General features: G+C 45.8%; 1 protein-coding gene and 1 long non-coding RNA gene across 2 annotated transcripts; one reads left to right on the forward strand and one right to left on the reverse strand.

Annotated features, from left to right (window-relative positions):
* The first annotated feature begins 3,200 nt into the window (after nt 1-3,200).
* LOC105724294 (uncharacterized) lies at nt 3,201-18,892 on the forward strand. Its single transcript, XR_001109002.3, has 3 exons — nt 3,201-3,543; nt 6,048-6,317; nt 17,834-18,892. It is a non-coding gene; the product is annotated as an uncharacterized LOC105724294 (long non-coding RNA).
* Nucleotides 14,800-19,294, reverse strand: S100A11 (S100 calcium binding protein A11). The gene is made up of 3 exons (XM_012462765.2): nt 19,200-19,294; nt 15,928-16,080; nt 14,800-15,125 (listed from the first exon to the last, which is right to left on the reverse strand). The coding sequence occupies exons 1-3, from the start codon at nt 19,200-19,202 to the stop codon at nt 14,964-14,966; spliced, it is 318 nt and encodes a 105-aa protein (XP_012318188.1). The 5' UTR covers nt 19,203-19,294; the 3' UTR covers nt 14,800-14,963.
* Between the last annotated feature and the right edge of the window lie 483 nt (nt 19,295-19,777).

Consider the following 19,777-nt stretch of genomic DNA (forward strand, 5'->3'; position numbering starts at 1 on the left):
CAGTCTCTTTGCTAGTTATAGGTTATTGGTTTAGATTTGTTTCTAGAAATCTATCCATTTTATCTAGGTTATCCAATTTGGCATACAATTGTTCATAACTTAAAGTTATGCAAACATTTCCATTAGATAAAACGCAACGTTTTTAAAGTTTTTAGCTGGGTGGACAGCATGGCTTTACTTCCTATTTCTTGATATTTCCTAATCTTGTTAAAAAAAGTTTTTCTCTTTCTGAAAGGCTTATTTCAGTGAAAGTCCATCTGCAAAATCTGTTACATATTTAAATTAGAAAATAACTAAAAGTGCCATTGACTTTTTTTTTTTTTTTTGCCATATGAAAATTGATTAGTACAGTGTTTTCATCATTAAAACTTATGATCTTGGTCTTTCCTTCTTGCCTTTGTATAGGGCCAAAAGAGAGACATTGGCTGCTTTGACAAACTTAAAGCGGACTCCAGGAATATCACTAACAGCACAACCTTTGCGACCAAATCCAGCAACCAGAACTTCCTCGTTTTCCTCCATAAAGTTCAAGCAACCATCACTGGGAACAAAGACGGTGATTTTCTTGCCATTCTTGATGGGTTGGACGCTGACACACTTCCCAGTGGCAGAATTTGGCTGCTTGGCTTCAATTCCTAGTTTTTCCAGCAGGATTCCCTTTGCATGAGAAATACCTCCAAAAGGGTTGGCCTTCAGGGCTGTGCCCAAATAGGCTTTCTTGTACTGTTTATCATGCCACTTCTGGTGTCCTTGGTGGCTACGGAGCTTCTTAGCAGTACGAAGTCCCGGACACTTGCTCACCCTGCCGGCTTTGAGAGTGACCTAAGGCCACCTCTCCGGTCTGGGGGCTGCCTTCTGAAGCCTGGCTTCTGCACCGCGTGCCTGGGTCTGGAAGTCAGACTCAGGGCGGTGCCGCAGCGTGAGGCCTTCAGCCCTAATAGCGGGATCGGGACCGGGATCGCTCAGGCCGCCGGGGGTTGCGTCTCCCGCCTCTTTTTTTTTTTTTTTTTTTTTTTTGAGACGGAGTTTCGCTCTTGTTACCCAGGCTGGGGTGCAATGGCGCTATCTCGGCTCACCGCAACCTCCGCCTCCTGGGTTCAGGCAATTCTCCTGCCTCAGCCTCTTGAGTAGCTGGAATTACAGGCCTGCGCCACCATGCCCAGCTACTTTTTGTATTTTTTTTTTTTAGTAGAGACGGGGTTTCACCATGTTGACCAGGATGGTCTCGATCTCTTGACCTCGTGATCCACCCGCCTCGGCCTCCCAAAGTGCTGGGATTACAGGCGTGAGCCACTGCGCCCGGCCGTCTCCCGCCTCTTTAACCTGGCAGGGGCGGTTCAAGTGGTGGGGGGAAATCAGCGAGTTGCAGGATCCAGGGCTGGTGCTTTGAACGTGAGGCGGGGGGGAGAGAGGGATTTCCCGGTCCCCGCTGCACTCCGTCCATACCCCTCGCAGCCCCTAACCGGGTTGTGCGGTCGAGGGGGCGGGTCCCTTTAAGGCCCCGCAGCGCCTGCGCCTGGGGCTGTCGGCGGGGCGACCCGGAGGAGCCGGCGGGCTGCAGTGGGAGGGTCTGCGCGGCGGTTGAGACAGCCGCGGTGCCGGGAGGGGTCGGTCAGGGTCCCGAGGTGGCCTGAGCTTGAGTGAGCCCGATGCTTTTGGAAACGCCGGACGGGCGAGCAGCGGAGCCGGGAGCCGGGCCCAGGCGCGGGGCGCGGCTGCCCTTTCGATGGGAAGTTAAGGTTTCCTGCGAAGTCCACCCAGCGTTTCCGAGGTGAGGGCGCCGCGCCAGGCCGGGCGAGCGGTGAGTCCCGGACCGCCGGCGAACAGCTGGGGCGCGGCGCGGCTTTCGGGCTGCCCCAAGTTTTGCTGCGCGAGCTGGCGGGCGCGCCGGCGCCGCCAGGGCCTGTTTCCAGGCTCCATTCCTCGCCTGCCGCTGCAGCCCGCCGCCCTCCTCTCGTGGGCGCTGGGGAAGAACTCGCGGCGAGTCCTCCTGTGGCAGCCCAGGGGGTGGAGGGACGGAGCAGCTTCGGGGGCACATCCTCCTAAATCCTATGGAGAACACTGACCCTGCGCCCCACCTTAAGGCCAGAAATCCGTTCCCTCTTGGGACCTGAGGGACGATTTTAAATGTGCAGGTGGTCCGGTGCAGTAGATCACACCTGTAATCCCAGCACTTTGGGAGGCCAAAGTGGGCAGATCATTTGAGCCCAGGAGTTCCAGACCAGCCTGGCAACGTGGCAAAACTCCATCTCTACTAAAAATACAAAAATTAGCTGTGTATGGTGGTGTGTGCCTGTAGTCATAGCTACCGGGGAGGCTGAGGTGGGAGGATCACCAGAGCCTGGGAGGTTGAGATTGCAGTGATCCGTGATCATGCCAGTGCACTCCAGCCTGGATGGCAGAGTGAGAGCCTGTCTCAAAAAAAAAAGTACAGATAGTGAATTTTACTAAGTGAACTACCACAGACCAAGAAATGGAACATTACTAGACTGGGGTCTGGGGTATATATGCAGGAGTGGCATTTTTGATTTTAGAGATATATGAATGATAAAACTTTAGTATTAGACATTGTTGAACATTTTCCCAAAGTGGTTGTACCATTTAACAGAGAATATTCTGGTTATCCCACATCTTTGCTTATGCTTGTCAGTTAAAAATTATTTTGCTATTCTAGTAGAGGTACAGTAATATATCAGTGTGGTTTCATTTTACATTTTCCTGGTATTGAGATTGAGTATTTTTTATTGCCATTTGTGTCTTCTTTTGTGAAGTGCCTGTTAAATCTTTTTATCCTTTTTTCATTAATATGCTTTTCTGTTGATTTGTAACACTTTATTCTGGATGTGTGTCCTTTCTAGGATATATATGCATTGCATTTCTTTTTTTCCAAACTGTAGCTTGCCTTTTCATTCTTTTAATGATGTTTTTATGTGAATGGAGATTCTCTAATTTTTTTTTTCTTTTTGAGACGGGATCTCACTTTGTTGTCCAGGCTGGAATGCAGTGGCACAATCACAGCTCAGTGCAACCTCGACCTCCCAAGGCTCAGGTGATCCTCCTGCCTCAGCCCCCAAGTAGGTGGGACCTTCAGGGGAGCACCATTATGCTCAGCTCTTTTTCATATTTTTAGTAGAGATGGGGTTTTGCCACGTTGCACAGGCTGGTCTGGAATTGCTGGGATCAAGTTACACACCTGCCTCGGCCTCCCAAAGCATTGGGATTATGGGCATGAGCCACCACACCCGGCATGTTTCTTAATTTTAAGGAAATTATACTTTATCAATCTTTCCCTTTGTGGTTACTGCTTTTTGTGTCCTCTTTAAGAAATCAATGCCTAACCTAAGAAAATGAACATATTTTTCTGTGTTAACGTTATAGCAATTTTATTTTAGTTCATGCATTTTTTTTTTTTTTTTCCAGACAAGGTCTCACTCTATTGCCCAGGCTGGAGTGCAGCGGCATAATCCCAGCTGACTGCAACCTTCACCTCCTGGCTCAAGCAATCCTCCCACCTCAGCCTTTTGAATAACTGCGACTATAGGTGTATGCCACCATTCCTGGCTAACTTTTGTATTTTTTGTAGAGATGGGGATTCAGCATTTTCCCAGGTTGGTCTCAAACTCTTCGGCTCAAGTAGTCTACCTGCTTCAGCCTCCCAGAATGCTGGGATTACAGGTGTGAGCCACCCCACCCAGCCATGATTCACTTTTTACTATATGGATGTGACTGCTCGATCCAGCACCATGTATTGAAAAGACCATCCTTGTCCTTCTGTACTGTGTGTACTTCTTTTTATAAATTGGATGACTCTATGGTCATTTGATTTATGAAATTAATGTGGGTCTGTTTCTGGACCAACCTGGGCAACATAGTGAGATCCTGTCTCTACAACATATAGTAAATAATAAATACATAAATTTTTTTAAAAAGTGGGTAGAGCAGATGGAGTCATAGGTGGCAATTTATAAATGATTGTCAATTTCTTGGCTACATACAGGTGTTGGTAAGTCAGATCTGTTGGGTGTTCAAGCAAAATGTATTAAGTGAATTATATGGTGTTCAGAATGATGGCTAGATGTTCATTGTGACTTGAATTAGATGTTATTTGGGCCTCACAGAGCTGCAGTTTTGACTCGTATTTATTTGTCTTTTTAAAATTTTTACTATCTTCCTGTCAAGGCAGTAACTCTTTTATACTTAATTGTTCTTGGGTATACTTAATTACCAGGAAAACTTTATGGATCATACCTAAGTGTTAAGCCACTTAAAGTAAAGGGCTGATGTGATGTGATGTAGACAATAGTATTCTACATAATAGTTTCAGGACTACATCTGTTAATTTGTTTGTTTGTTTGTTTTTCTTGAGACAGGGTCTTGCTCTGTCACCCAGGCTGGAGTGCAGTGGTGCAGTGGTATGATCATGGCTCACTGCAGCTTTGACCTCTCAGGCTCAAGCAGCCTCCCACCTCAGCCTTCTTAGTAGCTGGAACTACAGGCGTGCACAACCATACCAGACTAATTTTTTATTTTTTGTATACAGGGTCTTCTTATGGTGCCCAGACTGGTTTCAAAACCCTGGGCTCAAATAATCCTCCCATCTTGGCACCCCAAAATGTTGCGATTACAGACATGAGCCATCACGTCTGGCCATTTTAGTTTTAATAATTTTTACATTTTTCTAATTTAAAATATTTACGAAAATCTATTATTTATTAATATAGTATTCATTATTGTTATGATTATTTTGTATGTGTTTAATGTCCTTTTCAATATAAGCTCTTGGAAATTAGAGAACTTGTCTCTTATTCGTTACTGTATTCTAAATACTTGACCTTGCCTGGTATGAAACAGATTTTGATTAAATATTTGTTAAATGAATGAATGAACATACTGATACCACATTCAACAATTCTCCGAATATCACAGCTTTTACCATCTAACAAATAAAATAGCTTGTATAGCGCAGAGCCACAGTCAACCTGCCATGAAAGAAAATGTCAATGAAAATAAACCCTTTTATGTGTAGAACTAGAGTTGGTTGGTTTCTGTCATATGCAGTCAACCGTCCTGGCCAGCCTGGGCAACGTGATAAGACCCTGTCTCTGAAAATAAAAAATTAGCCGAGCATGGTGGTGCACACTTGTAGTCTCAGCTACTCTGGAGGCTGAGGCAGGAGGATTCCTTGAGCCTTGAGTTAGAGGTTACAGTGAGCCATGATGGCACCACCACACTCCAACCTGGGGGGTGGGAAAAAAGAGTCCTGACTAATTACTTGAGTAGCCAGAGAAAATGCTTACTTTTCACAAAGTACTATTTGAGGTAGATCTTACTGAACAGGAATTCCATTCTTTCTGTTAGGAAATTAAGAGAGTGTGGGTGTGGTTAGTTAATGCTTGTTGACCTATCTTTGGAATCTCATCTCCTGCTCTGTCTGGTCTATTTATATATGTATATTCTACCTGCTATCTTGTTGAGCTTTGCTAGTTTATGCTGCAGTAACAAAAGCCCCAAAATCTCACCAGTAGATGAGATTCCAAAGATAGTTCAATCAGCATTAACTAACTACACCTACAGTCTCTTAATTTCCTAACAGAAAGAATGGAATTTCTGTTCACTAAGATCTGCCTCAAATAGTACTTTTTGAAAAGTAAGCACTTTCTCTGGCTACTCAAGTAATTAGTCAGGACTCTTTTTTCCCACACCCTAGGTTGGAGTGTGGTGGTGCCGTCATAGCTCACTGTAACCTCTAACTCAAGGCTCAAGGAATCCTCCTGCCTCAGCCTCCAGAGTAGCTGAGACTACAAGGGTGTGCCACCATGCTCCGCTAATAATTTTTTTATTTTCAGAGACAGGGTCTTACTATGTTGCCCAGGCTGGTCAGGACAGTTGATTGCATATGACACAAACCAACCCACTCTAGTTCCCGGCCCCTTTCAATCTGCTCCTTTCTCCATCTTCCCAGTCTCAGTAAGTGGCACTTCCATCCTTCAAATTGCCCAAGCCCCGAATCTCAATGTTAACCTTGATTTCTCTCTTTTATCTCATAGCCAATATGAAGGCAAATCATGTTTAGATCCAGGCGAAGGTTCCTGGTGACCCAGACTCTCACCAGCAGATTGTCCCTTACCATCTTCCTGAGGGTGTCTGGAGCTTCAGTGCCGTGTGCTCTGGGCCTCCATGCTGGGGCACCACCGATTCCTGCTGTCCAGGCTTCCAGTGGACTCTCCGAGGCACTGATGTAGAATCTTCCCCATTCTGTGCACCAAGAGCAGCCTCATACGGTGTGGGCTGACATGAAGAGCTGCCAGATCCAACAGGTAAAAATCATGAGGCACTGCCAGCCAGATGGGGTCAGAGAGTCCTCCCTCTATTGGGATTCAGATGAGAAGGGGAGATGCCATAGGCCCTAAATATCACAGCATGACCAGCACGTGCCACCCACGAACTGCAGTGCATGGTCAGGTGGAAGTTATTTGACTTCAGTAGAGGACAGTTCTCTTCAGGACTTTTCCTCAGTGGCTGGATCTGCGTCCCTCTCCTTTCTCTTCCCCTCTCACCCCCCAGTCTCTGTCCCCATTTCTCTCTCTCTTTCCACCTTGCTATTTGCTTTCACCTGCTTTCACCTCTTCAGCTTTCATGGTTTCCCCCACTCCCACATTTCCCAGGCTAAGGCCCCTGCACTGTCCTCGGTGAAGAGATGTGTCTGGATTTAGGTGGTGCCATCTAGGTGTGTCCGGGATGGGGAAACATGGCTCAGCTGCCAGTATAAGGGTTTCAAAGAGTGGCCACTTTTGAAGGCCTTTCACAGCTCCCATTCTAGAATCGTGTAGGACTTAAAACTGATGGGCCACAGTGGAATTCTTGGTTCCTCAGGACCTTGTGGTAGACGCCTTCTTTCACTGAGCATGCACAAGGTGGCTGTTAGGTGCCAGGCCCTGCTCTGGGCTAGGGGCCCCATTGTGAGCAAACCTCAGTTCATTGCCCCGTGGAGGCCCACCTCTGAAGGCATCAAGAAGATGGTGTCGACCACATCCACGAGTGCTGAGCATCAAGGATGATGAAAGCTAACAGCCGGCTGGATTTGGCAATACGATAAGTAAGGACTTGTTTGATTCTGAAGAAAGCAATATCAGCAGTGGGGAGGAGAAAGGAGCCTTACTGCAGGGAGCTGAGGATGCTTAGTAGTGAGGAAATGAGGAAAAGGGTGAGCTAGCATTTATGAAGCAAGCTTTGCTCCCTACTTGGTATTTACACTTTTCCCAACTTTCACATTTGGGTTTAGTCCCTAGTCAGAAGTGAGTCTGGACTGGACTTGCAATGTTCCTGAGTCGTTGTCTTTGTTTGCATTCCTACCAGAACCCCTGGTGACTCTGCAGATCATGTTTAATGATAATGTTGACACTAACTCGTTGTGAGGGTAAAATATGAATCTGGTAACAGAAACGTTTCGGTGGAGACAGGTGGGGCCGGGAACCAGGACTGCTGCGGCTTCTCTCTGCCCTCACTGTATAGCCTTACAGGCAGCTCAAATCACTCCAAACCCAGTTTGCAGCCAGTACAGACTTGCCTCTCCTTCCCAGTCTTCTTTCTTGCTGGTGACGGGTTGGGGGAAGGGGAAGATCTAAGAGATAAGGGAGGGCCATGAAACAAAGCATGAATTATTGCGGTTGCTATACAGGTGTGGTCCTCTCAGTCTCTCTGCCTGAATTCTCAACAAATCTCTCACCAGGTTCCTGGATGGTACAATAGGGTCGTTGTAAGGTGGGTAGGTGCAGTGAGTCACTGAGGTCTTCCTGAGGTGCAGTGCGACAGGGAGAGATCCTCTCCAGTGTCACTGGAGCTGGGCCACAAATTGGTGGTAGAATGCCCAGCTTCAGGGTCCATTTGCACGGCTGTATATTTCAGTTACAGAATCTCTACTTGGTTCTTTCTTTAATGTACTCTTGTTCTTGTTTTATGCATTTGATTTATTGCTTTATTTATTTGACCATTTTAAACACAGTCATGCTAATGTTCTTCCAGATTGCTCTCCCTCTTGTTACCCAGTTCGAAGTCTCTAGTCTGTTGCCTGTACTTGTCATCCCTCTTGTGTCTGTGAGCTTATTTTAAGAGAATTTATCTCCTGTGGACACCCTGCAGATGTCTGGAGGTGTCTCCACGAGGTGGCTTTGCGTTTGTCTAGGTGCTTTTTATTACGCTTACAACTCTGGAGCAGTTTTTGGTTTATTTCTTTAATAGTGTGTGTTTGAACCCCATGCCTTCTGGGAACACAGGTGCAGTGCTCTGATTTCTCTCAGATGACTTTGCCCCTCCCCAGGGCTTGTTCTGTGTCTTGAGAGGTGGTGGGCTGAGCTTTCTGATCTCCATCAGTGACAGGCAGCTCTCCCCTTTCACTAAGAGCTCACTTCTAGTTCTCCACCATGGCCTGGGCCATGCGGCCTCCACTCTGGGACACTGTATCAGCTATCAGTTCCCTTTGTGCTTCTGGAACTTGAATAATTATCTTTCTGCCTTTTAATTGATCAAATATTTTGACTTTTTGAGGGGAAGGGGAAGATTTTATGTTATCCAGCATTATTTGTGGTAGGAAAGGGGTTTTCTGTATCTTCTCCAGACTAAATCTTGGCAGAAGTCCTACCACCATGGCCCAAATCTCCATCAAAAGAGATAGATATTTGCTTGATTTTTTTCTTTTTGTTTTTCTTTATTTAAAAATGTACATTGGATTTGGCAATGATTTCTTAGATATGACAACAAAGACACAGGCAGTACAAGAAAAAGAATATAATTTGGACTTCATCAAAACTAAAAACTTTTGTGTATCAAAGAACACTATGAATAGAGTGGAAAGGCAACCCACAGAATTGTAGAAAATATTTGCAAATCACATATCTAGTAAGAGCTGCTCTGTCACTGATGGAAACTGGAAAGCTCAGCCCACCACCTCTCAAGACACAAAATGAGCCCTGGGGAGGGGCAAAGTCATTTCAATATCAAAATGAAAATTGATATTTATAAAAAGGGTATTTTATTTAACTTAAAACATATATATTTGCCAAAATTTTGCTATATTATCTTTCTTGCATAAATTACACTCACAGTGGATTTTAGTACAATTGTAGCTGCCTGTTGGATGTGTTCCTTAATTCATTAGCAGCAGAAGAGGGAAAATATATCAGTTGTCAGTAAATCTCCATATTATTCCTTTAGCAGGTGTACCCTGTATTAAAAAAAAAATCTATCACTATCCCCAAAAAACAGTGAGCTAGGAAAGAGATGGAAAAATATTAGGTACTCTACTGTTTCTGTTTGCTACTTTACCAAGAAATCGGGCCAGGCATGGTGGCTCATGCCTGTAATCCCAGCACTTTGGGAGGCCAAAGCAGGCGGATCAGCCTGACCAACATGGTGAAACCCCTGTCTCTACTAAGAATACAAAAATTAGCCGGGCATGGTGGCGCATGCCTGTAATCCCAGCACTTTGGGAGGCCAAAGCAGGCAGACCAGCCTGGCCAACATGGTGAAACCCCTGTCTCTACTAAGAATACAAAAATTAGCTGAGCATGGTGGCGCATGCCTGTAATCCCAACTACTTGGGAGGCTGAGGCAGGAGAATCCCTTAAACCTGGAAGGTGAAGGTTGCAGTGAGCCGAGATTGTGCTGCTGCACTCCAGCCTGGGCAACAGAGCAAGACTATCTCAGAGAAAAAAAAAAAAGAAAGAAAGAAATCACTGGCCATGGCTTTAAGACACTGGGCTAAAGAGTACTAACCAGAAAGCCTTCACTTGCTTGGGCCCTCAAGTTTTGATAAGTAAGATCTAATCAATACCAAGCTTCTAACTCAAGATTCAGATCAACAAACCCCTATGGAGTACTCCCTATAAGCAAAGTGAGTGGCGGAGAGAGACACCAGCAGGAAGGGTTGGTTTGGGGAGGAGATAATGAGCCCAGTGAGGGCATATTGTGTTTGTCCTGTTGGCAATGCCCAGTAGGTATTTGCATTCACAACTTGAGTCTGGAGAGAAGATCTAGCTTGAGAAGCAGACAGAGAGAGAGGGGAGAGAGAGACAGAGAGAGAGAGAGAGAGAGAGAGAGAGAGAGAGAAGAGAGAGAAAGAAAGGAGGGCCTGGGAATGTGTCCACATTAGGGAGATGGGGTAGTGTGATGGTTAATATTAGATGTCAACTGGATTGGATTGCAGGGTGCCTAGATAGCTGGTAAAGTATTGTTTCTGGGTATGTCTGTGAGGGTGTTGCCAGAGAACATTCACATTTGAGTCAGTGGACTGGGAGAGGAAGACCCATCCTCAATTTGGGTCTGCATCATCTAATTGGCTGCCAGCATGGCTAGAACAAAGCAGACCAAAGAAGCTGGCTTCCTGAGTCTTCTGGCTTTCATCTTTCTCCTGTGCTGGATGCTTCCTTCTGTTCCTCCTGCCCTTGGACATCAGACTATTTTCTCTCATCCCTCACATGCAACCAAATCTCCAAGCCCATCTGATCCTCCACCCAAATATCCCTTGAATCCACCCCCAGCCACCCGCTGTCCAGGACACCCCCACCTCTGATCTGGATACTGCAGCAGCTTCCTGCTCATACTCTTGGCTTTGCCCTGGCACAGTGTCTGGAACATCATAGAGACTCAAATATCCATTGCATGATGCAGTGGTCAGGAAGGATGAACAAAGGCTGCTGAGCCAGTGACTGGTAGAGGAGAAGTTTCAGTAGAGTGCTGAGGGTGAGTGTTAGAACTCAAGGGGTTCAGGACTCAGTGGAAGAAAGGAAATAGAAACTTTTGGTGTAGACACATATAAAAACGTAATAATTTTGACCAAAGGGAAATGTCTAAGGCAGCAACTCGAGGGTGTAGAAGTGTTGAGGAGTCTTGTTTTACTTTTTTTGGTTGCAGAGAACAGATAATGCTTTAAAGAAGAGTATAAACTTAAGAAGATTAAAAATGTTTGTAAAGGAATATAACATTCATTACAGGAATTGTTAGGGAATCAGTGGGAATATATTTTAAGAATTACAACTGTGTGTTAGCTATCTATTATTGTGTAAAAAATTACCACAAACTTAATCGCTCAGCAATTTCGCTGTCTCACAGTTTCTGTGGGTCAAGGGTCTGAGCATGGCTTAAGTGGGCTCCCTGCTTCAGGGTCTCCTAGAAAGCTGCAGTCAAGATGTTGTCCAGGGCTGGGGTCTCATCTGAGGCTCAACTGGGAAAAAATCGCTCCCAAACTCACGTGGTTGTTGGCAGGATTCAGTTCCTTGAGGGCTGTTAGTCTGGGGACACTAACTTCTAACTGGCTGTTGCTCAGAGGCACCCTCAGTTCCTTGCCTTGTCAGCCTCTCCAGGCTTGCTTCATTAAAATGTACAAGCTGAGAAGGGAATAGAGACCCTGCTGTCAAGATGGAAGACAGTCCTACGTAACCAAATCGTGGAAGTGACATACCATCACTTTTGCTGTATTCTAATGGTTACAATCAAGTCATAGGTCCCGCTCATATTCAGGGGAGGAGATTGCATAAGAATGTGAATGTGAGAGTAGGGGATTACCGGGGGCTGTCTTAGCATTCACTCACCACAAGATGTATTGCAAGAATTTAAGAGTAAGTGTAGCTCTGAGAATGGGAACACTGACATCATAGGAACTGGAAGAAAGTTACAAAGATACCTTCCCACCCCTACGTTCTACCTTCTTCTTTCTCATCACTTCACAATCCTTCAAAGGAGTAGACTACCTTGTACTGCCTTTACTTCCTAATCTGCCCTTTAAAAAACCCTCCCTTCAAACGATTTTGATGCAGGTGGTTGACAGACCATATTTTGGGAAATTCTTCTCTGCTCATTTTCCCTGGGTAACCTCCAAACTCATGGCTTTGGTCTATGTGCAGATGACATATAATTCTTTATCTTCAGCTCGACTCTCTCTTTCTCAAATTCCCAGCTTATCTGTTTAACCTAACATCTCTACCTGGCTATCCCATAGCTGTGATTCTTATTGTTGCAAGTGATAGAAAATTCAATTTAAATTGTTTTAAGCAAAAGCAGGGATATACTGACTCATGTAGCTGCACAGTCAAAGGACAGATTTAGCTTTAGCACAGCGTAAGAATTACAACTGTATGTTAGCTATTATTGTGTAACAAATTACCAAACATAATTACTCAACACAATTTCACTGTCTCACAGTTTCTGTGGGTCAAGGGTCTTAGCATAGCACTAAGGAGCTGGTATCTTTTTACAATTTCTTGGCTCTGTTTCTCCAATGTTGGCTCCACCCTCAGATCCTTTCCCTGTGGTCTTGAGATGGCTATCGGCATGTCTAAGGCTACAAACTCCCAGATTAGAATCCACCGAGGAGGAATAAACAATTACCTTTATCCCAGAATTCTCAGCAAAGGTATTGAAAGTCCCTTTATTTTGACCAGCTTAGATCACAATGACCACTCTAGGCCAATGGCTGTGTCCAAAGGAATGCAGGGCACTCATTGGCTTCGGTACAGGTGTGACCTTGACTCTCAGAACTGGGGAAGAACTCTACCCAAACTCAGAACACCAAGAGATGGGGAGTGCAGAGCAGGGCTTGATTCAAGAATGCATGCTGCAAAAACAAGGAGCAGGCACACACAAGGAACACACGTCAAAGACAACATGTTTTATTTGTTTATTTGTTTAGAGGCAAAGTCTCATTGTGACACCCAGGCTGGAGTGCAATGGCGCAATCTCGACTCACTGCAATCTCTGATTCTCGGGTTCAAGCAATTCTCTTGCCTCAGCCTCCCGAGTAGCTGGGATTACAGGCATGCGCCACCACACCTGGCTAATTTTTGTATTTTTAGTAGAGATGGGGTTTCACCATATTGCACAGGGTGGTCTCGAACTCCTGACCTCAAGTGAGCCTCCATCCTCGGCCTCCCAAAGTGCTTAGATTACAGACATGAGCCACCATGCCTGGCCAAATACAACATGTTTTAAACTGGACTCCACTCTACCTTTTGCTCCTAAAGCTTAACCCCCTTGCTTCATTGTTGATTTCAGGGAATTGCATCATCATCCATCCAGTTGTCCTCCTAGGCTTCTCTTTCTCACCACTACATTCAGGCGGTCATCATTTCTTGTCTCTCATATACTCTTTCCCTCCCCTCCTGCTTCTTTGCCTTACGTCAGATTCCTAACTGACCCACTTTACCATCTCCCCATTCTCTCTTAAAAAAAAATGTTGACTGGTGGCCACAGAACCATGAATGTCCAAGGCCTGTGGATAACTCTAACAGTCCACACACCGTTTGCCAACCCAACAATGGGATTACGTGTTCGCTAAGAGTGGATTTGTAATTTGTCCCAAACCTGTTTCTGTTTTTCTTGTAAGGTACAATTTATTTATATATTCCACAAGCCAATAAAATATGGGTGCGAAAAGATAGTTTTTATCTTTATGAAAGTTAAACTGAATTCTTTTCAAAGACTCGATGAGACAAATGTGCTGAAGATAACTGCGGCTGCCGCAGGTGTAGCTGAGACAACTGGAAATGGCTGAGGCAGTGGCTCACCCTAAGCACTGGCCTTCATTTTGGAACGTCAGAGCCCAAAATGACCTCAGATGTGGCCTAATCCATCTCACCGAATTTATGAAGGAATAAACCATGATCTAGAGAGATTTTTGCTAATAAGTTAAAACTCACATAAATGGATAAGGAATTAGAGGCTTTCTGGAAACACATCACTTTTTCCAGGTGCTTCTTAGTAATAATTGCACATTGCGGAAACCTGCCCTTCTTTTTCTCTCTCTCTGCTCTAACCTGTCATCTTTAACCCTGGGTCAATCTTCTTACCTTCTTTCTGGGCTCTCTTTCCCTTCTGCTTTATCAGAGGGCTTAGAAAATGAAAACTAATGTTAGGCCAGGCACAGTGGCTCACACCTATAACCCCAGCACTTTGGGAGGCCGAGGCGGGTGGATCACCTGAGGTCGAGAGTTCGAGACCAACCTGACCAACATGGAGAAACCCCATCTCTACTAAAATTACAAAATTAGCCGGGCATAGTAGTACATGCCTGTAATCCCGGGTACTCGGGAGGCTGAGGCAGGAGAATCGTTTGAACCCAGGAGGCGGAGGTTGCGGTGAGCTGAGATCGCACCATTGCACTCCAGCCTGGGCAACAAGAACAAAACTCTGTCTCAAAAACAAAACAAAACAAAACCCTAATGTTAACACTAGCTTAAGCCAAGCCAAACAGAAAGACCTTGGCAACACCAGCTTCCTTTCTCTTCCACAAACATCCTAGATCCTTCTCGGCTTTGGAGGACCTTTGCCCTTCCTGTTGCTTCTCTTGAAATCCTTCTCCTTCTTTTCACGTTTGCTCTTTCTAGTTCTTCAGATCTCAGCACAAATGTCATGTCTGCAGAATAGTGCCCTCCCATAGTCCCCATGAATCCGTAACATAATTGTAATCTGTCTTTCCTAGGATTTATCATACTCTGATAGTCCTTTGTTTATTTAGTGACTGTTCTCCCCTAGCTAGAATTTATACTCAGTGAAGGCAGGATCTTGTCTGTCTTGCTGGTTGTATTCTCAGGACCTCTGACAGTGCCAACAGGGGTAGCAGTGAGTGACTAATGACAGTAAGTGACATCTCTCTATCAGTCCGTAATGAGATGATTCTGGTTGTAACATTAGTTATGATTATGTGTATACCAAGATGCATTGTTCTTATTTACTGTGCAGCTTCTATCAATCTCATTTACATTCCTCCCACTTTCCACCCTCCTTTGCACAAATTCAGCAACTCTCCAGTTCATGTTTTAAAAAAGTGACATTGTTTTATTACTATCTGCAGGTGGGGCCTACATGAGGTGGCTGGTGTGCTGGGCTCAAGGGGTAATGTGTGGGCTGTGGAGATGATGACAGAAAGGCTGGAAGGAATTGGGGTGGATTTGAAGGCCAGGCCTAAGGGGTCCTCAGGTCCGCTTCTGGGAAGGGACAGCCTTGAGGAAGGAGTCATGGCAAGCCATAGCTAGGCCACCAATCAGATTAAGAAATTCTGAGAAATCTAGCTGGCCATCACTGTTGGTGTCCAGTTTCTTCATCATGCGGTCAAGGACACCAGGGTCCTTCTGGTTCTGCAGAGATAATAATAATACCTTTATATTGCATCTTCTAAGGTCCTTTCAAATATGCTGCCACATTTTATTCTTACAGGCTTATAAGATACAGGATAGGGATTATTAATATTCTCATTTTCTAGATGCAGAAACAGACTCAAAGAGGTGAAGTGATCTACCTAAGGGGCAGACCTGGGGCTTGAACCAAGGTTTTCTCACTCCTAGTCCAGGGCTTTTTCTATGACACCAGGGGCTATTCAGTTTTGTGAAGCCAGTGGAACACTTCTTTCAAGTGTTGCATGCAACTCCAATAGATCAACTATATAAAAGTGCAACGGGTTCAGGTGGAAAGAGGCCGCAGGCCCTGCCTAATCAATCTCTTCCTCCATTTGCCCAAGCTGCCAATGCAGACACACACTTAGAGCCACTGGTTACAATAGATTTAAATTAACTAATTTACAAAGTCAGTCTGTTAGTCACACTAGCCACGTTTCAAGTGCTCAGTAGGCACATGTGGCTGGTGGCTACCATATCGGATAGAGTAGCTCTAGAATGTATTTCTACCATTGCAGAAAGTTCTATTGGACAGGGATGTCCTAGAACCTTTGGGGTGGAAGAATAAAATTTGAAAACGATTCCATTATGTCATATATCATTTCATAGATGTCTTCCTAAATAGGAAAAACTCCTGGCTTGGAGTAAGTTAAAATGGAGTGAGTGCAGGACGTCAATTGCTGGTCCTTCATTCCTGGTCATTCTTCCAGGGTCTTGTTTCATGCTGTGGGTAGTTTGGGGAAATAGGGGAGATAGGGACCAGTACCTTTGTGAAGGCAGCCAGTTCTGTATTCATGAAGCTCAGGAACTCCGTCTTGGAGAGAGAGTAGTTATAACCATCTTTTCCAGCATACTTCTGGAAAACAGCAATCAGGGACTCGATGCACCGCTCAGTCTCTGTAGGGCTGGAGATTTTTGCCTTTGGAGAAAAAAAAACAAGGGAAGATGTCAAGGGCTGGATACCGAATAAAATTGCAGGGAATCTTATTTCCAGTCAAAGCAGTTTCCTAAAAGACTGAGTCATTTTTTTCGGGGGACTGAAGGGTTCAAGACAACCACAAAAAGTCACACTCTGTGACTTTCCATCCTACCTCCTCCACATGTTTATTCCAGGTGAAATATATGAGGGTAATGTGGAGCATTGCAGGCATGTTTAGAAACAGTAGACTGCCTAGATGAGAATGAGGGTGGCAAGGCTTACTCATATTTTTGGAATGTGTGGATAAATACATGTGTAGCTCTGTATCGACAAATCCATATGCACACCAAACACTGTCTATAGGTTAATAATTTGCTATTTTCCAAGATTGTATGGAGGCTTTTGTGATTAATGAAATGTCAGCTCTTTTTAAAGCAATACTGAATTCCTGGGACTCACACATTTCCTTAGAGAAAACTAAAACTATAGCTATCATTGTATATGCAGTGGGAGACAGAACTTTTTAGATGCTCGAAAATGGCTTTCATATTTCAGAGTTAGGAACCATTAATCTTAAACGTGAGAAAACGGACAGGAGAAGGGAATGGATATGGCAGAGCCAGCCCTAAAATCTGGGCCTCCCAGTTCCTTTCTGCAGTCCTTAGCCTTGGTGGCTTCCACTTCCTGGTGGAAAACAGTGACAGAGAAGGTGGAGCTTCTCTGGAGGTCACTCCAAAGCAGGAGGTTCATTTTGAGGCTCTCAGGTTGCTGCTTACACAGCATGTACAATGTAAGATATTGAAATCCTGTACTGGGCTCTTCTTTCCTCACAGGAGAATCCTTCAAGGAATTTCTATAGGGCCCAGTCATCCAGTCATTCCAGCAGGGACTTGGAATCCCAAAGTGAGGAGCTGTTGGGCTCCCTCTGGTGGATAGAAGCCACAATTACAGACTTTCCGGGAGACCGGCCTGGCCACACCCTTCCTCTGAGGCTTCGCCTCTCAGCATTAACAATGATTTATGTTTGGATGGTGACTTTGGCAACTTAGCATTTAACCTTCCATTTGTTCTTAGGATGGACTTCCTGGAGCCCAGAGCTAAAGGCTTTCACATTCCGTAATTAACACGTTCTAGGAACTGATCTGAGCCTTTAGCTGCACAGCTGCAGGTTGGTCACTCCTTCCTGTGCAGCCCTTATGCTACAGAGATCCTAGCTAAGATTCTTCTTCCCATTGCATCATAGAACATTAGAACCCGGGAATCCTAACAGAGGTGGACTTTTTCGCAAGAATTACATTGTTGGAGGATGATTGTTTTGCCCTAAATTGAACTTCTCCTTAAGGAAAAAGGAAAGTGTTGGTAGTTCAGGGGCCTTTAGGGGAGGAACAAAATACCACAGCCTAGAAACAGATGTATTTGTTTGTTACAACATGCCCTTCCTATCAGGACTGAAATCTCCCCGTCTTACTAAGGTATTAGATGACAGGAAGGAGGCTGGGTGGGAGGCCACACCAGGGTGAGGAGTTTGGGCTTTGTCAACTTTCTCTGGAACTACAGATTCTCCCCCTGCCCCTTTTCCTTGCAGAATGCAGACAGTTTTGCTTTTCCAGTTTCAAAGTGCCTTTCTGCTTCACGTTTTTCTCTCCTTAACATCAGTCTAGATGGTATTTAGAGATTATTTTCTTTTGAAAACTGTTGCTGTTGCTATCAGCCACAAGGAGAAAACTAAAACCTCTTTGCATTCCCCTCCGAGGTATAATTCTCCAAAGCAAAAGAAAGAAACACAATTATGCAATTACTGAAATGGAATGACATCATTTTAGAGCTCCAGGGCACTTTGGAGTTGGGTCCTGAGGACGCCCAGAGACCAGAAGGCTCTGCCCAGGGTGGCGCAGTAGCTGAAGGAGAGGAGAGCCGGCACTCTGCACACCTCACAGCACCCTTGGAGTCTTATTTGGTGGAGATGGCGATAACAAGGAGAGACCATTATGATAAATGGATACTGTGAAACAATTTTTAAAATGCATGCTAAGCACTCAACATTTGAGGAAAGAAAAAAAATGCAATGAAAAAGAAGTAGCAATTTAAAAAACTTCAACTGTTTTCTCATTCTTAACCGACACCCTCTGAGCTTTCCGTCCCTGCTGTAGCAGGACTGGAACCCCAGACAGTATGGAAGGAAGGGAACGGGCGTGGCTGTGCTCCAATACTTCATCTATGGACGCTGAAGTTTGATTTCCACAGTTTTCACATGTCAGAAAGTATTTTTCTTCTTCTGATTTCTTTCAACCAGTTACAAAGGTAAACTTGTAGTTTGTGGGCAGAACAGAAAACCCGATTTGGCCTGTGGGCCAAAGTTTGCCGACTCTCCTCAGTAAGGAGAGGTATAAAGACAGGCAGATTTTGGAGGTGGATTTGTGGAAAACATGAGTTCAACGGGGAGATGAAAGGAGATGAGAAGAGAAAAGTAAATTATGCCGTGGGTGCCTACAAAGATGGTGGGGTAAAAGAGGAAGGAGGAGGGGGCTCAGCTGGGACCGGGTTCCTCCCACATTCCTGGCCGCGGCGCTGCAGGCGGCGACGCGCTAAAGTTTCAGTCCCGTTGGGTCTTGGCCGTCTGCCGGCTGCTTATTGAAACTTTGATTTTTCCCCGTTGCTAGACGACCAAGTTCAGAAATGTCCTTTTTCTGGACTATAGAAATAACTAATGACCCCTCGCAGCTTTCCAGCCCCCGGCCTTCAACTTGCTCCCAGGCGTCCTCGGGCTCCCGGGAGACCATGGGCGAGGGGGCTGCAGGCTCCGACCCAGGACGCGCCCCCTTCCCCCTCCTCCGCCCCCGCCCCCGCTCGGAGAGCGGCCAGCGCTTCCCGGCCCCAGGCCTCGCCGTGACTGGGGAAAGCCAGAGAACCTCCGCTGCCACCCTAGGCGGTCACCACAGGGATGATTTTAGGGCTTGTTCCTTCCATCCCTTCTTCCCCAGTTCCCTCCCTCGAGGCTGATTTTTCCTGCTGTTTCCTGCCACGTCCACACGTAAGTCAAAGATAAAGTCTGCCGGAAAGTATGTGGGGTTTTTTTCTTTTTCTTTTCATAGAAGAAGAAGAAGAAAAGTGAGGCTTACCATGTTGGAGCTGAGCGAGGCGCGCGGGAGGCTGTGGCTGGGAGTGGCGCTGAGAGCTCTGGGGCGCAGCGTGCGGGTCTGGAGCCTCTCCCCGACCCACGCCCTTCCGGGCCCAGCCTGGCCCAGCCTTACTCAGACGGCCTCAGCGCCGCCCTGCCCCGCCTCGCCTCCTCGCCCCGCCTCGCCTCCCGGGCTGGGCCTGGGACTGAGGCCTGCAGTAACCGCAGAGCTGCGCCTCAAGACTCACAGAAACCCACCTTCCTCTCCAGAGGTTTAACCAGTCTCCCTCTCCCTCCTTTCCCTCCTCTTCCTCCTCTTCGCCTGGCGCCCTCCCCTCCCCAAAGTCCTGTAAATATTGAAGATTTTTGACTTTTCAGAATTACAAGTTTTGCCCAGTAGTCTTCGGGAAGTCTGTTCATGTCTGTGGGTCTTTCCCATGTATGAGCTCATTCTGGGCCTTTAGGTTAGATAGGCAGAAAGGTCCCTTTTAAAAACAAGAGTGGGCCAGGCACGGTGGCTCACGCCTGTAATCTCAGCACTTTGGTAGGCCGAGGCGGGTGGATCACTTGAGGCCAGGA

This window comes from Aotus nancymaae, unplaced genomic scaffold (assembly GCF_030222135.1).
Source record: "Aotus nancymaae isolate 86718 unplaced genomic scaffold, 86718_ANA_hifiasm-v0.15.2.pri h1tg000108l, whole genome shotgun sequence".
NCBI classification, from domain to species: Eukaryota; Metazoa; Chordata; class Mammalia; order Primates; family Aotidae; genus Aotus; species Aotus nancymaae.

Coding starts and splice junctions, on each gene's coding strand:
- S100A11 (XM_012462765.2), bottom strand. Junction 15,126..15,927: donor AACTGGCTGCCTTCACAAAG/GTACTGGTCCCT, acceptor TTATCTCTGCAG/AACCAGAAGGACCCTGGTGT.